At 33.3% G+C, this 21497-nt stretch overlaps 2 protein-coding genes across 4 annotated transcripts; one reads left to right on the top strand and one right to left on the bottom strand.

The window, feature by feature from the left end:
* The first annotated feature begins 848 nt into the window (after nucleotides 1-848).
* Nucleotides 849-7854, top strand: cos (kinesin-like protein costa). Its single transcript, XM_088183963.1, has 5 exons — nucleotides 849-1142; nucleotides 2446-4550; nucleotides 4611-4817; nucleotides 4883-5317; nucleotides 5389-7854. The coding sequence occupies exons 1-5, from the start codon at nucleotides 872-874 to the stop codon at nucleotides 5500-5502; spliced, it is 3132 nt and encodes a 1043-aa protein (XP_088040089.1). The 5' UTR covers nucleotides 849-871; the 3' UTR covers nucleotides 5503-7854.
* Nucleotides 7855-7950: 96 nt separating this feature from the next.
* LOC148235593 (T-cell activation inhibitor, mitochondrial) lies at nucleotides 7951-12918 on the bottom strand. 3 transcript variants are annotated; one of them, XM_088183967.1, is made up of 13 exons: nucleotides 12805-12918; nucleotides 12607-12718; nucleotides 12427-12544; nucleotides 12226-12367; nucleotides 11222-11326; nucleotides 11036-11153; nucleotides 10871-10973; nucleotides 10628-10719; nucleotides 9257-9357; nucleotides 8687-8833; nucleotides 8494-8625; nucleotides 8289-8433; nucleotides 7951-8225 (listed from the first exon to the last, which is right to left on the bottom strand). In XM_088183967.1, the coding sequence occupies exons 1-13, from the start codon at nucleotides 12828-12830 to the stop codon at nucleotides 8136-8138; spliced, it is 1431 nt and encodes a 476-aa protein (XP_088040093.1). In that variant the 5' UTR covers nucleotides 12831-12918; the 3' UTR covers nucleotides 7951-8135. The 3 variants fall into 3 exon arrangements, with proteins under 3 accessions (XP_088040093.1, XP_088040091.1, XP_088040090.1); XM_088183965.1 differs by having other exon boundaries at nucleotides 12607-12724; nucleotides 12808-12918; XM_088183964.1 differs by having other exon boundaries at nucleotides 12607-12729; nucleotides 12810-12918.
* Nucleotides 12919-21497: the final 8579 nt, after the last annotated feature.

Genomic DNA, 21497 nt, shown 5'->3' with positions numbered 1-21497 from the left:
GTATTCGCACGCATTCAGTTGCATCGGCTTTAGGTATATGCCAGTCTAAATTTGCGCCCGGGGCGGCAATTACTCCAAATAGGGGTGCAATTTACTCCGAACGAGAGCGCTATGTAATTATATTTAACACTGTATCGATATCTCCCCGATTCCTCGAATATTTTTTTGGATATGGTTTTTAAACAAAATTTTTCGTGACGATTTTTCATCATCTCTCAGGAAAACTTACCAAATGACCTTTGTTTTTTTACTGGCACTGAGCACTGAGCACTTTTGGGCCGGCCCTGTCTCAAGTTTAAAAAGGCCGAAGACTTCATTAATAAATATCCATAGGAACACTAATGTAAATATTGACAAAGCGATGAATATATTTACAAATATTGGAAATAGAAGATTAGATGTTCTACTAAAGTAAGAATTAATTTAATTTTAGCTAAGTAGAATTCGTATTATCTTGGTTTTATTAGTACGTAAGCAATTTTATTATTTATTTGCGTAGCGTTTTTTAAAAATTGGCACGATTGCTCGACAAGATCATTTAGTTGAAAACATTTGCTTGAATTTTGATTGAACAAAAAAAAAACAATACATTTGCTCATTTTCAGCATTTATATTACAATAATTGTAACGTTTCAATGATGACTATTAAGGTAATGAACATTTAGTAGGTATTAGTGTTAATCCAATTGTATAAATATTATTTTTTTATAAATTAAGTTTTTAGTGGCAAGTTAAACATATCGTTAAATGGGCTCTTTCTATGTTCAAATGTAAGTGTGCTATAAAAAAAGGGCAAAAATAAAAAAAGTCGTAAAATAAAAATGGCCGTCTCGGCTCGCGTTTGGACCAAAAGCGTCGGTTTGTTGACGGAATGGATGTGGCCGTGCGGGTGGCGGCTCGTTTGGCCGCCGGCGACCCCGGCCTGCGCGCCGAGGGTCTCGGCGTTCGGTGTCCCGATGGCCGCCTGTTTCCGGTTGAGGCGGCTGTCTCGGCGTTCAGGGGAGACGAAGCCGCGGCTGCCAGGGACCTCTACATGGCGGTGGCGGCGCCACAGCTCGCCTGCTTCCTCGACGGCTGTGACACCTCGATAGTGCTCTTCGGACAGGCGGCCACGGGCAAGACGTACACTCTTTTGGGACCTGGTGAGTTTTTTCTGTTTCATTTCTTTCATTTCACTCCCTCGACTATTACCAAATGTATTATATAGTTGAGGAATATACAACTACCATAATGCACTCCAACTGATATCTTTCTTAGGAATGAAAATTACATTTGTTGCTGGACTCGAAAGTGTCTGTTAAATCAAATTATATGGTTAAGATAGAAATTTTGTCTTTTAAAATTGCACTTATTTCACTTTTGAAGCTGTAAAAACTGGTTTGGCGTGAACAAAACGAATTGTTTGTGCATTACTGTTGGACAGATTAGGTCAGAACAGTGAACACCCCATGAATAACTAGCTCTGCAGCGAATCCTTTTCCAAGGAAAAATATTTACCTTTATTAAACAAAGTATATATTTAAATGCACAGATCTCTTAAAATAATTCCGTGTTAAATAGTACCCGTTTTTTATTATATAAAAATAACTACTCGACATCTGAATTTGTTTCAATTTGTTCTTACGCTTGCAAGAGTCACTGGTAATTAATCAATAAGTAATCAATGTCTTGTTTTGAGTTTGTGCTTTGGAGGGCAGTACTTATTTATTTTAGTGTTTTTCTATGCGTTTCAGCAACTTCTATGGTTGTTGCTTGTATATGTTTGTGTATTATGCAATTCGTAGTGCTTGATTGATTTTTTATTTTTACTGCAGTTCCTCGGTGAGCAGTGTCGTATATGTAATCAGGCATCTTAAAGAAACTTTTATTTGTAAAATGAGTTTCACTTATAATAATAATAATGTATATTTTATTATTTTTTATAAAAAAATTTACTTCCAAAATGCTATTCACAAAAGTTGAGCAGATATTTCTTTAAGCTTAGATATGACCAGTCTTCAAGTTTATTCATCAGAGAAATGCATTACAACATTACAAATTCATAAAAACATGTGACACGCTTCATTTATATCATACTAAAGTTGAATTTTACTTTAGTTTATATTCAATGCGGATAATATAACTAATTTTTTCTTTTATTTTATTTTGAGTTTCAAGATATATAGTTTCTTTGTCAGCGTTTTGTAAACTAGAAATAAAACAAATTTCATGATTTTAATTTGGATCTTATGCGACCCACAGATTGAAAGCCACTGGTAACATAATTTTAACGTATGTACCAATACAATTCAGAACATTTGATATATTATTATATATTTTGTTAAAAACTGCCCGTTTTGTGTGTTAATACATCATTTTTACTGGATTGTCTTAAATTCTGAGAAATAAAACAAAGTATGCGTACTTATTCTTTCAACTTATTGTAAATTTTTTAATTTTTTTCAGGTCCAGACTCAATATACGACGACCAAAACTTTGGAATAATACCGAGATTCTTGCGTGACGCATTCGACACATTAGATAGAATGCCCGAAAGAAATCGTGTTGTGCATCTCACATGGATGAGATTGCTCAACGGTGGTGTTACTGATCTTTTAGGATGCGGGTTAGCTAAATGCAATAGTTTAATCGAAGCGTTACACTACCTGGCCAAAGGTTCAGCCGATGCGTGTTATGAACCTTGTCACACTGTTTTTACAATTAGCATCGAGCAAAAATGGATCGGTCCTGGAGGAATATTATTTCATAGATTATCTACTGCTAGTTTCTGCGAATTGTCTTCATATCCAGAACCTAGTCTTTTATCTTTAGAAGAACTTATAAGAGAGCTACTTCAAAATGCCAATCAAAAACCAGTCGATTATGAAAAATCGCTCTTGACGGCTATGCTGAGGGATTCGTTCGGAGGAAGAGCTTTCACTTGGATCGTGTGCTGTTTAGATTCAGATCCGATTAGAACGAGCGAGATGATTAAAGTATTAGAATTATGCTGGTGTTGTAGAGGTATTCGAAATTATGTTACGGTTAACGGATTCGCCGATAATAACACTCCATTGAACGTTGAAAAGAATACGAATAAAACCGAACAGTATTTCGGTCTACAGTTTGCTGCACAGCAATGGATCAAATTGGTTTCGAACGCCGAGGGTCTATTTCATAAGATTCTGCAATCTAATATGTTATCTAAGGCTGAAATAGCACAAATCAACGAATGGATGTTTTTAAAAGCAGAGTGCGACGAGTGTCTGAATCCGTCGGCGATTGGAAATGCGGAAGTGGAAGATTCCGATGTCTCAAAAACAAAGAACGCTCTTCCGAGAATTACGGAAGATACGGAGCCGAGCGAACCCAGCGATTCGGATGTCGATTCCGATGCTAGTCTTCAACATGACGATTTCTTGTTCTCGGATAAGCTGTGTAAATACATGGAGTACTTTAGAGAGAAGACTGACGAGTTAACGTACGATAGATGCGAAGAGTTCTTGCATTGCGGCGGTACTGGAGACTTAGAAACGACTGACACTTGCGTTTCCGAGTCGTCCGTGCAAATGGGACGACGAAAGACGATTCAGCCGGGTGAGAGTTTGACCGGCGACGAACTGGAATTGTTAAGAAAGGCGGCGGCAAACGCCGTGTCTCCGGAGTCGCAAAAAATTATAGTCGAATCGCATAAAGCTTCGGAAGATCCCGAGCCAAAGTTGGTTCAGAGAGAATTGATGAAGATGATCGATTCTCCTGTTCCGAGCGAGGCTTGCAAGAAATATAGATCGCTTCTTGAAAAATATACTATAAAGCAGAATCTTATATCGAAATTAATTAAAAATATACAGGATTCGGAAGTTCAATTGAAAGAATTGGTGAGCTTGTGTGTTGCCAAAGAGCAGCTGATTCAAGATTTGGCTAAGATCGTAAAGAGGCAGAATAACGTGAAACTGTGCATCGAGAAAGAATCAAATTTGAACGAAGAATTAAAGAAAGCTCGATTGGATTTAATTAATGCTCAGGCTAAGCTCAAGAGCGATAATAAAAATTCTAAATTGAATCAGCACGTACTTAGATGCAAGTCTTTGGTGGAGTATTATGAAAAGTGTTCGATGGATCGAGAGTTGGGCAAGCGATTGGATTGCGATAATAATAAAGAGATCAAGAAGCACGAGAATAAATTGAAGGCTTACAGGAAACAGATTGAGCAAGCTAAGAAGCAAATCAAACGAGACGAAAAAAGAAAGAATACTTTGGAATTGGAAATTATTAAGGATAAGAGTAAGTTGGACGATATACAAAAGCAAGAGTCTAGTTTGGTAGTTGTGCCGAAAGGCAAAGATAAGAAGCAGCATAGTTTGAAGCAAGTCAGCGTGAGGATATCTCATTTAGATCATATCTTGAAAGAGAAGACGTCAGATTTGCAAAAATGTGGTTTGTCTGAAGATAAAGAATCAATGTTGCGTAGAGAGATCAGGAATTTGAGAAAGACTAGGGAGTGTTTGGTCGATCAGCGGTGTATATTGGGACAGAAGAGGAAGATTCAGAGATCTCTGTCGGATACTGAGGTATAAATATTATCTATTTTTTAGTGTTATTATTTTTTTTAATGCTTTTGATTGTTGTAGGAAAGAAAATTATTAGAGTACGAAGAAGCGATTGAGGCTATTGATACTGCGATTGAATATAAGAATGAATTGATTTGCGGCAGAGGACAATTGTTGGTGAATTCTGGAGGGCAAAGAGGAGAGCGCGGTGAAGAGTTGCTGATGGCTCGTTTGAGCAAACTTTCGAACAACGAAATGAGGACTTTGTTGTATAAATATTTTCAGAAGGTGCGAGCTCTTTTTGTCAAGTTTTAATTTTTTAAATAAATATTTTCATTTGAAACAATTTTAAGGTTATTGATTTGCGGACGACTTGCGTCGCTTTGGAAGCGGCTACTGGGGCAGCTCAACAAGAAGCCGGCGGCTGGCGAAGGCGGTGCGGAGATGCTTGGGCTGCCCTACAGCATGCTCGTTTAGCGCACGCTCGCAGAACTACCACTCTAACCGCTAGGCATTACCATACATTGAATCAACTGATGAACGAGATCGCCGGAGACGTAGACAGCGATAGCTCGTCGATGCCCAACGGTTCGAATAATAGAATGCCACTGCAGTTGGAATATCCTCGGCAGTTGAACAATCGCATAGTTGAATCGGACATTGAAAACATTATGACTCACCACAGTCGCATTGCGTCCACGACTGCAAAGATTAAAGTCAGAGATAACGTAGTGCAAGGCGATGCAAGGATTCTAAATAAGATACAAGAAGTAGCGAGATATCATCAGGTATTGATCGTCACTTTTATGCATATTTATTACTGTTATTGAAATGTATTTAAATATTTTTTATTTTACAGAGCGGTATACCTAGTCAAAATTTGAAACAATTGCAAAACATAAACAGCGATCCCATGACCAAGGTTACGAGACAGAAGAACAAATTAGTCATACAAGTTAATCCTAATAAATAATTTTGGATGTGTATTCTCTTCGAATGTTGGCTGTGAATATTTGATTATTCAAAAAAAAAAAATTGAATTGTTCGTTGAAGTGCCAACTTTTTTCTAGCAATTATTGCATTAACAATTGACGAATCTATAGACTTTTAACGTATCTTTTTTATAGATATATTTGGTGCTGTGTCTAATGTTTGTTGTAAAAAATATTCGACTCGTATTTTGAGGGTCCACTTGTTCAATTTAACTCATATTTGAAGATCTCTATCTATTAGATAATAAGTAATTGTAGTTATGTTATTTACGGTGGATAAAATCTGATTGATCACAGCGGTTGCTGAAATAATTTTAATTCGTAGGGCCTGTCCTTATCTACTGGTACAAACCGACATTTTTTGTAGCAGCATATCGCTGTGAAGGATTTGAATGTATTGTAAAAACATATTCAAACCTATGCTCAAAAGCTTTGGCACGGTAGAGTGGGGTAAGAATATTTAGATAATTTATTTTTAACAGTTAATGCGTCAAAAACATCGTTCAATGCGTGATCTTCTGCACATGCGATTGGTCGGTAGCCCTGAGGAACGGTACCGGTATATGTAACTATACAGGGCAATATTGTTTTTTATCGTTGAGTCCTTTCACTATTGTTATTTATAATGTTTTATTAATTAAAATATATTTTTTTTAATTCAGCCATGTTCTCAGCGATCACGTAAATTCTGTGTGTATTTGTTTTTATGTACTGACTCTTGAGAAAAAATAGTGTAGATACAAACTTAAGTAAATCATTATGAGATGTTTTGATAAATATGTTTCTAATATGTGACTTTTTGACCATGAATTGAAGGTGAAATCCTGTTTAGATATATTTAAAAAATATATCTTGTTTCAACTATGATTTAATGTGTAACCTAGTGTAAAAAGTATATTTTTATACTTTGTATCTCTGGTTTATAATTAGTTAACGGAAACAATGTACTTTATTATGTTTAAGTCTTTTCACCTTCAAATTCATGCTGATTTACAATTATCATTTGACAAAGTTTCAGGATTTAATAATATTTTCATCATCGAATATCATTTAGAATAAAATTGGGACTTCGTTATAGGGGGGACTAGGCACCCATTCAATGTTTGAGGTTAGGTTCTTTCAACTGTATTTTGTGAATTTAACGGAATCAGCGAATTAAACTTTTCCCATTTTTATGTATTAAATGACTATTTAGTTTGCAAACAAGAGCACGTGCCCTATGTTCTTATGACATGCACGTGAAGAATGTCTTTGATTTTGCGAGTGCCAGGGGAGTCAAACGCAATAGTTTTTTAAGTTATTTTTTTAAAATGCGTAAGCCTACAATGAATGAATACTAAAAAGTGGGTGCCTAGTCCCCTATAGTGTAGTATTCCTATAACAAAGTCCCAATCTCTACGCTATAGGGGGTCAACTGTATTGTTTTTCTCGGTCACAGTACATGCCCACCCTTTTCTATGCAGTCATTGCAAAACATTTAAAAATATTCGTACAAATTAAATTTTTAACTTGCTAAAAATTTGGGTTTATTAGAGATGAGAATTTACAAAATACAAATTTCTGAGTTAACTCGGGCATGACCGGGAAGGGGTATATTTGCTCTAGAAGAATATATTTTTACTGGTCTTATATCTCAATATCTGAATATATCTCGCACTCATTTAATATTTTTTTAGTAATTCTATGATTCTTAAAAGTTAAGAAGTCAATCAATAATTATATATCATAATTCTATGTATTTATCTTTAAAGGAAATTTTTATCGTATATTATTATAAATATTATTAGCTTATAATAACCCTTTGGTTGCCGAGGTTCTTAGGACTACTATTTAAATCAGGGGTGGCCAAGCCAAATGATCTTGCGGGCCACTTTGGAAATGCATCATAACTCCGTGGGCCACATGTAAAATTATATATCCTCATATTAGATTTAGATACACTAGACATTTTTTGGAGTCAAAAATTGACACATAATGAGTTATTATTATTGTGTTAACAATTATTCTTACATGTAAACAGATAATATAATAATAATGATACTAAACGTACATTGTAAAGAATCTTGTGGGCCGGAAAAATATTCAAGGCGGGGCCGCATGCGGCCACCCCTGATAAATGTTAAAAAATGCTATTTGCTCCTTAAATTTATTAAAAATGTATTTGACTCTTTCTTCAATGCGAACTTCAGATTTGGCAATTCATGTCTAAAAAGCAAAAGCCGATGTATCAGATTTCGGCAACCAAAGAGTTAAATTTAAGATGTTATTTGAAGGCGGTTGTGATAAAATTTATTATACATAATTATTTTTAATGTGATTTTTGTAATTATTTATTTATATTTTGTAATTCAATTTGTATATTGGTGTATTATTTAAAAATATATAAATTTCTCTACAGGTTGTGTATTATACGAATTTAAAACAAAATATTTTAGATTCAATTGAAAAATATATTTTGCATTATTGACAGAAATTATGGAAAATTAAAATATCATATAAAAAATAATAAAATTTCATTTGCACTCGCACTTAAAAATTGAAGTCCCTTTCCAGCAAAAAGCAAAAAAATATCCATCTAATATTTATTCTATCGGTTAACTATCACAGCTTGAGTTTACCATTTCCAATCCCACGGAATGCACATAACGCCATCTGACAAAACTGAATAGTAGCTCGTAATCCATAAGCTTATACCTTTGAAATCCTATAAATTAATAAAAAGAAAAACAGTTATCATTACATTTTATATAATGTATGAAATACATACATTTTGCAATTCTGTAGTATGCTGTAACAGTTTCTGGCAACATTGTATCATCCGATCCGGAGTCACGCAATCGTCCTTCATGAGTTCTAAGAATCCAAGTCGTGCTAAGCATTCCTTGTGAAGCGATCGTTCCGTGTGTTTATTTCTGAAATTTTGATGATATATTTTTATCATGTTAAAATAAAATATATAATATAATTATTACATTTTATATCTAGTGAGGCCTTCCATTGCTTCGTCGAGGTTTTCGGTTATAAAGCCGACCAGTTGATCCCCGGGACAAGAAGACGGAGTGATGATCTGACCGGTAGGCGATACCATAAGTGGGCCGGCTTCTCTATTTAAAATTTATATTTATATTTGTGTTTTAGATTATAAATGCAACAATGATAACGTACGGTTCTACTACAATTTCATAAGCCGATAATGATTTTGGAACTGATATCGGAAAACCTCCACCTTTTGCATGGATATCTCCCAGGGATGTCATCAAATGTTTGAGTTGATTGCAATATTCAGCAGCTTGAATCTTCGGCATGAATTTCCTAAATTAACAATCGTTTATTTACACTTAGTACAGTCGAAATGTTTGAGAGAAATAGTAAATAGTAAATTTTTAAGTAGTTTCGTAGTAGCAAGCGATAATTGAACAAAGGTGATCTATCAAACAAAAATACGAGAGAAATTGTATCTCTGGAACATACAAGAATTTGGGTCATTATTAGCTATATCAATACAAATTTTAAGGAGAAACTAGCTAAATTAAATATGCGATTTTAATTGAAGAAAATGTGGATCGTTTGGCTGCATAGTAACATATTTAGGTCCCTAATTTGTTTTACCTACAAAATTACTATTTAATTTGAAGAAAATATCAGATTGTTTCAGTGCAATAATAATTTAATTTGTAAAATAAATATTTTATTTGTGGAAAACATGCAGTGGGTGTTTATAGTTATAATATATACCTGCGTTTGATGCGTATGTTCCTCAAGACGGTCGATAAAGTTTTTTCAAATGTCGGTATAGATTTTACTGCTTCGTCATGTTGGTGTACTTTTTTGATTAACTATAAAAGTATAGAATTATAATTTATTTATTAAAATAAGGTTACTATGATGCGGCACAATAGTTAAAATCTAAAGAACATGAAACATAAAATGTTAAATAAAACAAAATGAATCAGACCAACAGAAAGTTGCCTTGAGCACATTGCTTTAGGATTTCCGGAACTTAATGCTGGAAATCTTGAGAATAAAAGGATTTAACACAACATCTATTAGTAATTTGAAGAAATACTTGACAATATATAATTCTACGAGAAGACCGCGAATCATAACCCAAACCTTCTAATAAAAAACGCTGGAATAGAGGAAACCTAATAGGAAATGCTGGAATAGCTGGAATAGGATAATAACCGAACTTCCTCACATATAAATATCTCAGAAATTTTCTCAAACATGATAGAATATTTGGGTTCGCACGGGAATCAAATTAAGGGTCTTGTTTCAAGTTTGCTGTAGCAAATCTATGGCAAAATATATGCAAATCACTGATGGATCATCAAAGTAAAACGCGTTCTTTATAATAAAACCGAGCAGCATAGAAGACTTAGTACAAATATTATTGATATGCAGAGAAAATATAATAAATATAAAACTTTTGTGGAAATCTCTTTAGCTAATTAATTTTCATTTAGTAATAAGAAAACTACACTGGTAATAAGAGATCTGGAAAACGACACGACATTGCACTTTCCAACGCTGAAAGGTAAACGGTTGTCAACAGTCCTTTGACTCAGAAGTCGTCCGCCTTTGAACATTTTTAAGTCATTGGCATAAAACAAAAATTTAGAATCTCTAATGGCCAATTATATTTCGTTTATTAATAATAGAAACAGCAATGATCCCAGGTTGGAACCTTGCAGAACACCAAGGGTGTGAAATATACCTTCGACAAGTAGCCATTATGACTAACGAAATAACTTCCGAATAATCAAATAAGGTTATCAGAAAATCCAAAAATTATTTTTTCAGTTAGTTTTCACAGCGGAATGGCATAAAAAACCCTGTCAAAGACGTTTTCAAAATCCATGAGGATAGTATCCAAGGATATCAAAGGATTTAATTTCAAGTTGATGACCATGAATTGTGTAGGTCGAAAAATATCCTGTTGGTACACCAAGATTTAGCTAGTAGTTATCGTAAATATAATATATGTATCTGTGGAGAATTATTTAAAATAATTTAGCTGGCGCAGAGAGCACTGCAATCTATAATTTTTAATGTCTGAAATATCACTTTCTTATGAACCGGGATTAGATTAATATTAATACTTACGTCGAGCCAATTGTGTCTGACTTCTGTGCTGCCTAAATATACATCACCATCCAGACTGACTCCCGTAAACTGGCCAAGTACGAGTGTGCGACCTGTTATTTATTAAAGTTGATAATAAATTTTTTAGCTTACTTAAACAAACTCATTTGTGTATAAACTTTGACATAGAGGATCATTTTATATCCAGAAAACTAACAAATCAAATTAAATCAAAGCTAGAAACATTTTAGTTAAAATGATCACCTTTGAGATTCTTCATTTTATCTGAGTGTTGCGTAGCCAAACTGCTTAAGCTTTGTAAGCCGCCTCTTATATGACTTACGTTCCAGCCAATGTCCCATTTGATCTAAAACTCAAAACTTTTAATATAAAATTATATTAAAAACTACTTTAACATTAAAATTGTACCTCTTTCAATTGATACATTCCTGTGAGATTTTTTTTCAGTTCATTTATGTGGTCTCTAGTGGCCGTTGTTAAATTATGTTTTTCTCTAGCGCTAGAATGATTCTTTCTAACCCAAGATCTAAAATAAATTAATTAGCAATAAAAAAGTAATTTAATTAAAATAAATATATCATTATTATCACATACTTTAAAGAACTCATTTCTCTAACGGAACTGACTTGCTCTTTCATAACAAAGCTGGTGTAAAACGGGTCGTTTTCATCAAAGGGATTATTACTACCGCCAAACATTCTAAAAAGCAATATAATTAGTATAAATTACATTTTTTTATTTTAACATATCACATATTAGATATGATCTATGTAACAATTATGATTATAAGCTACGTAAAAAATATAAATAAAGTAACTAGAAAAAAATAAGTTCCTAAAATAATGCACATATGTGCTACATTCTAGTTTTTTGAGATTACATCTAAATATAAAAAAATGTTATTTACTCCTGAAGCAAATTTCATACAGCTCATTAAAAATGTATCTGATTATTTATTCAATGATAAAGTCGAGTTTAACAATTCTCGGCAAAGTAGTAAAAGTCAATATATCAGTTTAAAGCAAAAATCTGTTTGCTTGAGTAGTAAGCTCTGGTGTCATGAAATTTTCATGACTCATAACGTCTAGAAATTATGGTTCAATACAACTATTTTCAGTTTGCAATGTCATTTTAAATAGACAAATGTAAGATTATACTGAAATATAATATAATCAACATGGAAAATCATAGAGCCTCACAGTTGTGATGCTGTGACTAAGTATCAAGTCCTTTATACTGATCCTTTGATGAAGCTTGGAAAAATAAGAGAAAATATTAATTTAGGTCCAGTCCTATTATTGTTTAATTCCGCCTCCGTACATCCCCAAGTGAAAGTTTAACTTCCAGGTGGCTGTTTATGAGCGACCGTCCGATAATTACAAAGGTAAGCACAACAATAACAATATATTGTTTCTAGGCATGAAAAAAGTACATCGTAATTCCAAGTAGTAGTGGCAATTAATTTAATTAAAATATCTCAAAAGATGCACTTAATATATATTTTTAGTTAATATTATATTTAAATTACTATTTATTATCACAGAAAGTCACATGGATCATATGTAATACGCAGCGATAATATAAGAAATAATTGATACCTGTAAGTTTTATTTTCTTTCTCTGGCGGCTTAGATATTTTGTCAACGTATTCCGTTGACATATTGCAAGATTTTAAAATGTTTAAAACTGAATGTCGTACATTGTTACCAGCTAATGTTATTTTAACTAATTTAAAGTTGCCTGAAAGCAATATAACAATATTAAATTATTAAAATACATTGTAATAATATGTTATTTACCTTTAACTTCGGTCTTTTCTCTAAGGTAAAATAACAAGGAAACAGATGGCGATTGTCTTTTGGATTGTTGGACTTGTAATATGGCACTGAGTTGCTTTAGAGAGTTTTCGTTGACAGCCTAAATTGTTAGAACATTAAAGTATACTATGAATAAAATAAGTATGTGCAAATTTGGTTTACTCTTTGTTCTGGATATCGTCCGAATAAATCTGGATGAACGGAAAAATAGAAGGGTCTCAGAGCTGTTGATACTTCGGCGGTACTCAAATACCTTCTAATAACACTACCAAACCTCCAACAATATAAATATATTTTAATATTTATAAAAAAAGTTTTAATAATAAAAATATTTTTAGGTTATCTTTCCAAAATACTCACCAATAAGTTTTAAGGATAAACGTCATGACTAATTTGATTGTATATTGGATTTATTTACATTAAATTAATTTGCAGAACTGTCACCGCAACTCCATTTTTGACAGATGACATAACAATATAACTTTTAATTTTGGCCATAAGACGTCAGATTTTGATCATTGTACTTTTTTGTAATAAAACATGTTTCGAGAAATAAACAATTATTAACAGCATTTTAAATATAATTAATAATTTTTATATGTTTTAAATTATTTTTACAATAATCCATATCAATAAATAGGGGGATTTAAATTTATTATTGAACATATACATGATTAGTAAATTTTATAATTTTTAATAAAAACACAAATATTATTAAATTTTAGCCACACATTTTGTAAAATATAGCGTTTGGCCTGACGGTTTTGTAATCAATTACCGATACATATAGTATTATAAATCATGTTTGGTGTTAGCAAATCAACGGCGCAATCTATTTTTCATTGTTTGCCGAGGCCGAGTGTTCCAAGAAGCGTTTGTTTATGAGTTAAGAGTCCGTTCAGACGCCGGCAGGCAATTTTGGCAGATTTACAACTGTTTGTCTATCGCGTGTGTAATTTTCGATTATTGATCGTCTCTCGCCGCCAAACGTGTGATTATCGTTCAAAAACAGCGTCGTTATTAACGGCGAACTGACGAAGGATCAAAGTGGCTATTGACGGTTAGCTCTCTCCGATGGCTCACTTGTGTACACAGGCCATAAATAAAGGCCACTACCGGGAATCTGATGCGATTGAGTAACCATGTGTTTTGTTGCAATCGATAGATACATAATAAGGTGTGTTGTTATGAAAAAAGTTATTTCTCTTATACAACAGTGAGAGGGAAATTAAACTAATTAAAATTTGTAATGTGATATGTGAAAATATTTATTATTAGAATTGATTGCTTTAGTTCTTTGAGTAACTGTGTTAATGCATAGTAAACGTGTTAAGGATTATCTTCCTGTTTTTTTTACGTAAAGATTAATAGAATTATAGATTGGAGTAAATATATTACGAATTTTATAGATAAGGCGAAAGATTTATTCGTTTTGAAGGGAAACCAGAGTGATTTCATAGATAGTAACTGTCGCTATCTCTTGGTTCGCATGCTATTTTAGGGAACATATCTTAATCACTTCGGCTTCAGACTCCCCGGACTGCTCCTGCGACTATCAGAACTCCAAGATCGTATTGTGGGAGTGTGGAGCGAATTACTCTATTCGCACCACTTGAGATGGAAAATAAGAGGTCATATGCTGATCTTAAGGCAATTCATATCTAGATTTTTTTACAACTCTTTGCAGAGCTCCAATGCTATCTTTTCAGAGAAAGCTTACATTTGATGATAAATAAATAAAAAGCTACTTGTTTCAAGTTAGGTTTTAATCATTTCTCTCATATGAAGAAATCCGAGACAAAGTTAGTGCAACCGATCGCTGCTCTCCCATCCCATCCAATTCCCTTTTCAATCTCCGGCAAAAATAGTTTACAAAATAAATAATAAAAAAAATAAATACACATGTTAATTTATGTTTAATCCTTTGAGCGGTATTACCGTACACGTACGGCGGTCGATCTTTCACTGTTTTGAGGTAGCCCAGATAGTTATATATTTACATATATAACTGAAGAAATAATAAATAAAAAACATTATACTTATATAATATTTTTTTAAATTTTCAAAATACAAAAACTTATGGCCCACCCGTAGTTTAAGAATAAATGTTTTAACCAAAAATACTCGGGAGTGACGTTCGAATAAATATAGAAATTCAGTATGCATAATTGTAAAGTTTACGATAAAGCGTTGAAAATGCTCTGATTCGTTATGCGGAGCGCATCTCACTTCAATAATCTATTGGTGATTTGCGTTGTGTTACGTTAGTTAGTTTGTTAGTAGCGGTCTAAAATATAACTTTATGATCTTGAATCACAGCGAAGTATTTTTTATTGTTAGAGAGAATCATGAAGCGAAGTATTTTTTATTGTTAGAGAGAATTCTGAACAATTTTCGTAGATATCTTTACAAAAGTATTTGTATTTTCAAATCTTTTTTTCTAGGAGCGTTGGGATACAGTTCATTGTATTCTCGATGTAGCGTGTATTCCATAAAGCACTTCTTGAAATTGTTAAGGGATTTTGTATACAATCTGTTGATGATTATCGATTTTCAGCTGTGTACTGTAAAATGCCCCTAAGTGAGGTTACTAGATTTTGAAAATATCAAAGGAGAACCTCTGGACCGTGTGCAGCAGCCGATATTTTCGATGACTTTTTCGTTAATTTTGCGCAACTCAGCGGATGTTGGTTTTTAGGTGCTTCAACGTTTCGGGTTTGTTGGCGTAGACATGATTCTTAGCGTAGCCCCCACAAAAACACCCAGCGGCGTTAAATCGCATGGTTTTGGCGGCCAGTTGACGTTACCAAAAACGTGAAATAATGCGACCTGGGAACTTTTCACGTAAAACATCCAATGTTGCATCCGGTGTGTGCTAAGTTGCGCCGTCTTGTGAGAATCGCGTGTCTTCTATATCAATATCTTGGATTTTGTACCAATAATAATTGGTTATCATGCTCCTATAGCGCTCACCGATGACTGTTACAGCCCGACCTTCATCGTTTTCAAAAAAGTAAGGCGCAATGACGCCGCCTGATCACAATGCGCACCAAACAGTTAATTTGCAACAACACAAATGTGTTGTTGCAAATTAACATTTGATACTTTGAACATGCGTGATTATTAATAGTAGTCTGATTTACATTTTTCGCAAAATGCGCATTTAAAAACGCATTTTTACACAAAATAATAATAATAAAAACAATTTAATAGTCGCATACTTCTTGATGTAATGAATGATTTACTTGTAAATCAACAGTTAAAGACACAATAGTATTATTAATCTGTATTGTATAGTATGTCTTATATAAAAGGGGAATATGTTTAAAACAGGTAGTTGAGTTAAAAATACATATTTTTATTTGGAGTTAAAACATAAAATACTTTAACAAGAAAATAATGATGATAATTAATTCGTTAAATTTTTAATATATTTTTTTAATAAGAGTTTTCCGTATTACTGGGTTTTAGGTTTATATTATATTAAAGCCAGAAATTAGAAACTTGTCAATCAGACTTTAGCTTTGTGGCGGAATGATAGCGTAAATATAAATTTGAGGGTAATTCTACATTGATCTGTGGTTACTCAGATGATGAAATTTGGCCATAGATACTAAAAACATAAAAAGCAGTTAAGGTTGTTCGACAAGAATCAGAAAAACACTATGAAGATTAATATTATTTTTTTACAAATTTTATAATTAATTATAGTGTACATTTAAAATATTTAAATTTATTAATGTATTTAAAAAAAAACTTTAGTAGTCTTTTTAAACGCTATTTTTTTAATGTTTTTGGCAGACGGGGCGCAATTAAACACAGATTAGGCCGCTGCAGTATTATTTATTGAAAGTTTATAATTTACTTACACGTTATATCAATGTAAGTGATCGGTAGACGAGGCGCCGCCGGTTGTCAAAAACCGCCAAAGAATGTACTGCTACGTCATTGTTACCAGAGCGCCGCCTAGTTTTGGCCATAGTAAATAAATAAATAGCCTCCCACATGTTCTTCAGATAACCTTTATTGTATTTCCTCTACATTATTTTATATATTATAGTCTATTAACTGTGCCCTCAGCCGATCCCTAACACCTATTCATCTATTTTTCCTACCACATGCATATTTTATTCCTTAATTAATTCACTAATATTTCCCATAATATATACATTGACAACTTTAGTTTAATATTGAAATTATCGTTTTATTAACCAGAAATTATAAATATTTTATTAAAAATTATCTATTTAAAAAATATTTTTTTATAAAACAAGGAAGGAACAACAATCACATTTGTTTATGGTAACCGTTTACCAAAGTTCGTTAAAAATTTCAACACTCACCAGGTTGGCTCGTTCTGAATTATCTTTATTATAATAAGTGAAACTGTAATTTTAATAAAAATAGCACTTTTCAATAAGTCGTGCATAAAGAATTGTATGATCGATAATATATAATACATCTTTGTATAAAATATGGAAACAACTGAATATAATTATGACTAAAGTGCATACTAAATATGTGTATATTTTGAATAATATACCATCGAGCAAGTGCCTGTGATGAACTGTCATATTTTTATAAATTTAAATCAGTAAAATACTTTACTTTATAATATGTTTACAGTCTACGTGGTGGGTGATCATCGGAAAGATCAGCGAAGAGGTCATAGTTTATTCTATAAAAAGCAAGGAGAGCCTCAGTGCAATGCTAACGGAAAAGAACGCCGAGATGATCGCCGCTTTGGAATACTTTCAGGGTGGCTCTTTGTGCTTGAAGAATGAAAACTCTGAAGATGCTTCCGGGGGATGCATATCAGGTATTGTATTTATTTATTTTATATACATAAGGTCCGTAAATTACTTTGGCATTTTAAAATTAAACATAAAAATGTTTCGTTTGCTGCACCTTTGCATCGGACCTGAACCTCTTTCTTTCCAGCGCTACTTGAACTCAACGTGTGCTAAAGCATTTTTTTCTCTTTCGCTCGCACTAACGAACTATGTGCAATTTGCAATTATTTTTAAACAAAGTATCATAGGAAAGTCTTAAAAAATTATTTTCCTAATACTTTTACATTCTAAAGCGACTTATGAACCACCATGTATGTTTTCACATGTACATATTGTTTTGTATATATGTATATTTAAGTATATTATAATTTTTAACACCTTATACTTACATTTATTCAATTACACAGAAGACGTTGGAGAGAGAATATCCTGATATATCAATCTTACCATCCACGGCATCGTCAACTGGAGCTTCTCCGTCACCAGCACAAAGTCAAAACGCTAAGATGAATAAAAACTGTGGATCAAAGCAGTGCACAGTTTATTGCTTCAACAATATTTGGCGCAGGCTTCCGGAAAGCATTCAGTTCTGCAAGATCCGTTAAAATATCAACAACTTGGACTTTCTGGAATTCCAGGTATCACTCCTTCCCAATTGGCACAAATGGCGTTTCTGAGTCAAAGGTATATTGTAATTTTGTAACTGTCTTTAAGAAGCAGAAGGAGCTCAACAATAATATCTATATTTATTTGCAGATGGACTTTCACGCTGTATCCTGGAATGATGTATCCACCCGAATTGCTGATGGAGCAATCTGGAATGTTAGGAGCATCCTTCGTCGCTCTCTAAAAGAGATAAGGATGCGGATATCATAACTAAAATAAGTCACTATGTTAGAGGAGGACCAAGTATGAGTATGTTAAAAGACGAACCCAAACGAAAAGAAAATTTTTGTCTTTTGAGAAGTGATAATTGTTTTTGTGCTCTCCTATTGACCAAAATTCGGTTTGAATATACTTTGATAAGCCCTTTTATATTAGAAGTCTATAGTAATATTGGTGAGGATAGCTTTCATATTTTTAAAACAAAGCGTTATATCGAAATGCAGACAAACTATGGAGCAATATGTGAGATGTGATGTCTGTCTGTAGTTATTCTTCCGCTTATTTTCCCCTGAGAGATGAGTTGGCTTAGTTTGTATTTTGGACTTTACCTAATAAAAATTCTCAAACTATAATTAGTCTTAAAACTTTTCTTAGAACACATTCACTGTAACATTTATAAATCAGATGTAAATAAGTAATGATAAATATGTAAATATATATATTACTACATATATAAAAGTTGAGATAATTGATACTTTCACTGGTAAAAATATATATCTACTGATGAAAATGTATTCCGATATAATTTTACTGAAATTACATATTTTAAAAAATATTTTTAAGATAGGTTCGACAGTTTTTTATAGATTTTCTTTTAGGAATAACCACATGAAACTGAATGTATTATTTATTTATTTTGCTGCAGTTGTCAAATTATTGATGATACAATCTATAAAAACATTAAATTTATATAATTCAGTTGATGCTGTTATTGATTTTTTGGTATTTCTTTGCTTCTTCCTTAGGTATTTGATCTGAAAATTCAGATCGAACACCCAAATTTACTGCTATTAATTTACATTCGTTGAATATTTCCTCTCATGTCTAATATTTCTTAAACGTTCAAAAAGAAATAGAGTCAACAATAATTTGCAAACAAATTTTGACACAAATGGAGCCGCGTCAAAAACTACAATTTGTCGCTTTGAATAATATTGTTTATTGTGAATGTACTGTGAATATACCTAGATAGTGGGTGCTTTTGAAGGCAATGTTCCGCTCCTTATAAAAAGGACTGAAGGAACATATACTTGAAATACATCAGTACATAGGTTTTAACTTTTTTTGTACATATATTCTTGCTATGATTTTTTCAGAGTTGGGCCCCCGAAGGAGAACGGGCCCTGGGAATTTTTTCCCTCTCCCTCTCCACTCGGCAGATTCAACAAAGACTATACCTATCGGCAGTTTGGTTATAGGTATTTATAATATTTATTTAATAATAATTTATTATATGGCATTATCTGAATATTATATATATTTTTATAGAGAACATCAAGCATATTTTCATTGTACGAGATGCGGCTGTGGATATTTCTTCTGTGATAAGAAGAGATTCGTTTCATATACTGCCAGACACAAAATGTATGTTTTAATCATATATTAAAATCGTATACCATGACGCTTGGTTACATTCGGATTTTACTTCTAATTACAATGAGACACAGTGTTCATTGATAACATAGATTATTATCAATCAAAATATTTAGTTTGGTTGATATGGAATACGGATTTAGAAATCTGAAGTCCGGTTTTTCTTCAGAACCAGCTTTTACCCCAACTATATTTTGAAAGGATGCAAGTCTAATATTTTGGACCTTCTTCGGGTTATATTTAATTTAATTTTGAGGTCCTCCCGTTTTCCAAAGTTGTGGAAATGCTCACCCCGATTTATAAATGGGTGATAAGCTGCAAAGCTTTCTGACAAAGCACAACCATCCAGCCAATTGTTGCACTCGTTTCTTCAAACGACGAAATATGTATACCTCTCTAGAAAGAGACATTAGCTTTGTAGGTTTTTTATTAGCTACTTAATAGTACAAAGTTTCGTTATAAATTTACTATTAAGTTCGGCTTGCGTTCCAAAAGGGTCGGTATTGGCTCGTCTTCTGCTATGCTGGATGGTTCTCTTGGACGTGGACGCTTCTCGTGTACAGTGGAGTTCTGTAAAGTTGCTTGCTCCTATCTCGATGGCGAGAATGATGTGTTTTTGTATGGAAACTCTAACCCCTTATATAGTTTCTGACAAGCTTTCTGACAAAGCACAACCATCCAGCCAATTGTTGCACTCGTTTCTTCAAACGACGAAATATGTATACCTCTCTAGAAAGAGACATTAGCTTTGTAGGTTTTTTATTAGCTACTTAATAGTACAAAGTTTCGTTATAAATTTACTATTAAGTTCGGCTTGCGTTCCAAAAGGGTCGGTATTGGCTCGTCTTCTGCTATGCTGGATGGTTCTCTTGGACGTGGACGCTTCTCGTGTACAGTGGAGTTCTGTAAAGTTGCTTGCTCCTATCTCGATGGCGAGAATGATGTGTTTTTGTATGGAAACTCTAACCCCTTATATAGTGGACTTCCGTAAATATTATTGTGCAATATCGTCCTGCTTCCCGCGGTTTTTGGTTCTCATGCAGGTGTCATATTTATTTTACAAAACTTATGTTTTTTCACGATAACGTCTCCCTTGCAACGTGCAATATTCATCATCCCGGATTTTATTATGAAATAATCCGAGATATAATATTAAAAGTAAGATGTCGTTTACCTTTTTGCGTGGGATTATCGGTTTGAGACTAGTTTATTTATTTTCAATCCAGATAGACGTAAAATGTTATTGCTCTGTGTGTATACTCCCCTAAATCTTGATCGCGCTTGATTAGTACAACCGCGCGTTGGTGAGGGCTTGATTAGATATGATCTAAACGTGATTGTCAATCGGTGGTCTCGATCCTTTCCGAGGTCGAATTGTGCAACGGGAATATTGTGGCTGTACGGTGTTTTTTGTTTTCCGGTGATATATTCTTTCAATGGATCGGAAAATAATTGCGTGCTATTTATGTGGAACTCTTTTTTTCTATACGTAACGAGGGTTTTCGTGTGGTCTTATCTTTTACATTATGTTGTCTACTTTCTCCCTATTGATGAATGATCGTCCTTTGTAATTAAACGGTAATTAAAGCGCGAGTTTTAAAAATGAACCTCCACAAAATCCACGTCAAAAGCAATAAAATCGTGCCGTTGCCGTCACAGATATCCTTATCGATATTACTACGGATTTATGATGTAAGAGTATTGGTCAAAGGATATTCAAACCAAATTTTGGTCAACAGGAGAGCGTAAAAAACAACTATCACTTCTCAGAAGGCAAAAATTCACGTCAAAAGCAATAAAATCGTGTCGGCGCCGTCGCAGTGGGAACGCTCGGTAACGAGCGTTCCCACTGCGACGGCGACGGCACGATTTTATTGCTTTTGAAGTGGATTTTTAACTTCTGAGAAGGGATAGTTGTTTTTTGCGCTCTCCTATTGATCAAAATTCGGTTTAGATATGCTTCATTTGATTCTCACTAATTGTAATAAAAAGTCTTAATAT

The sequence above is a fragment of the Plectrocnemia conspersa genome, unplaced genomic scaffold, assembly GCF_051122295.1.
Source record: "Plectrocnemia conspersa isolate PC_06_02 unplaced genomic scaffold, ASM5112229v1 ptg000004l, whole genome shotgun sequence".
Classification (NCBI taxonomy): Eukaryota; Metazoa; Arthropoda; class Insecta; order Trichoptera; family Polycentropodidae; genus Plectrocnemia; species Plectrocnemia conspersa.
Note: the sequence above shows the minus strand (reverse complement) of the source record. Positions and strands in the feature narration are given on the sequence as shown.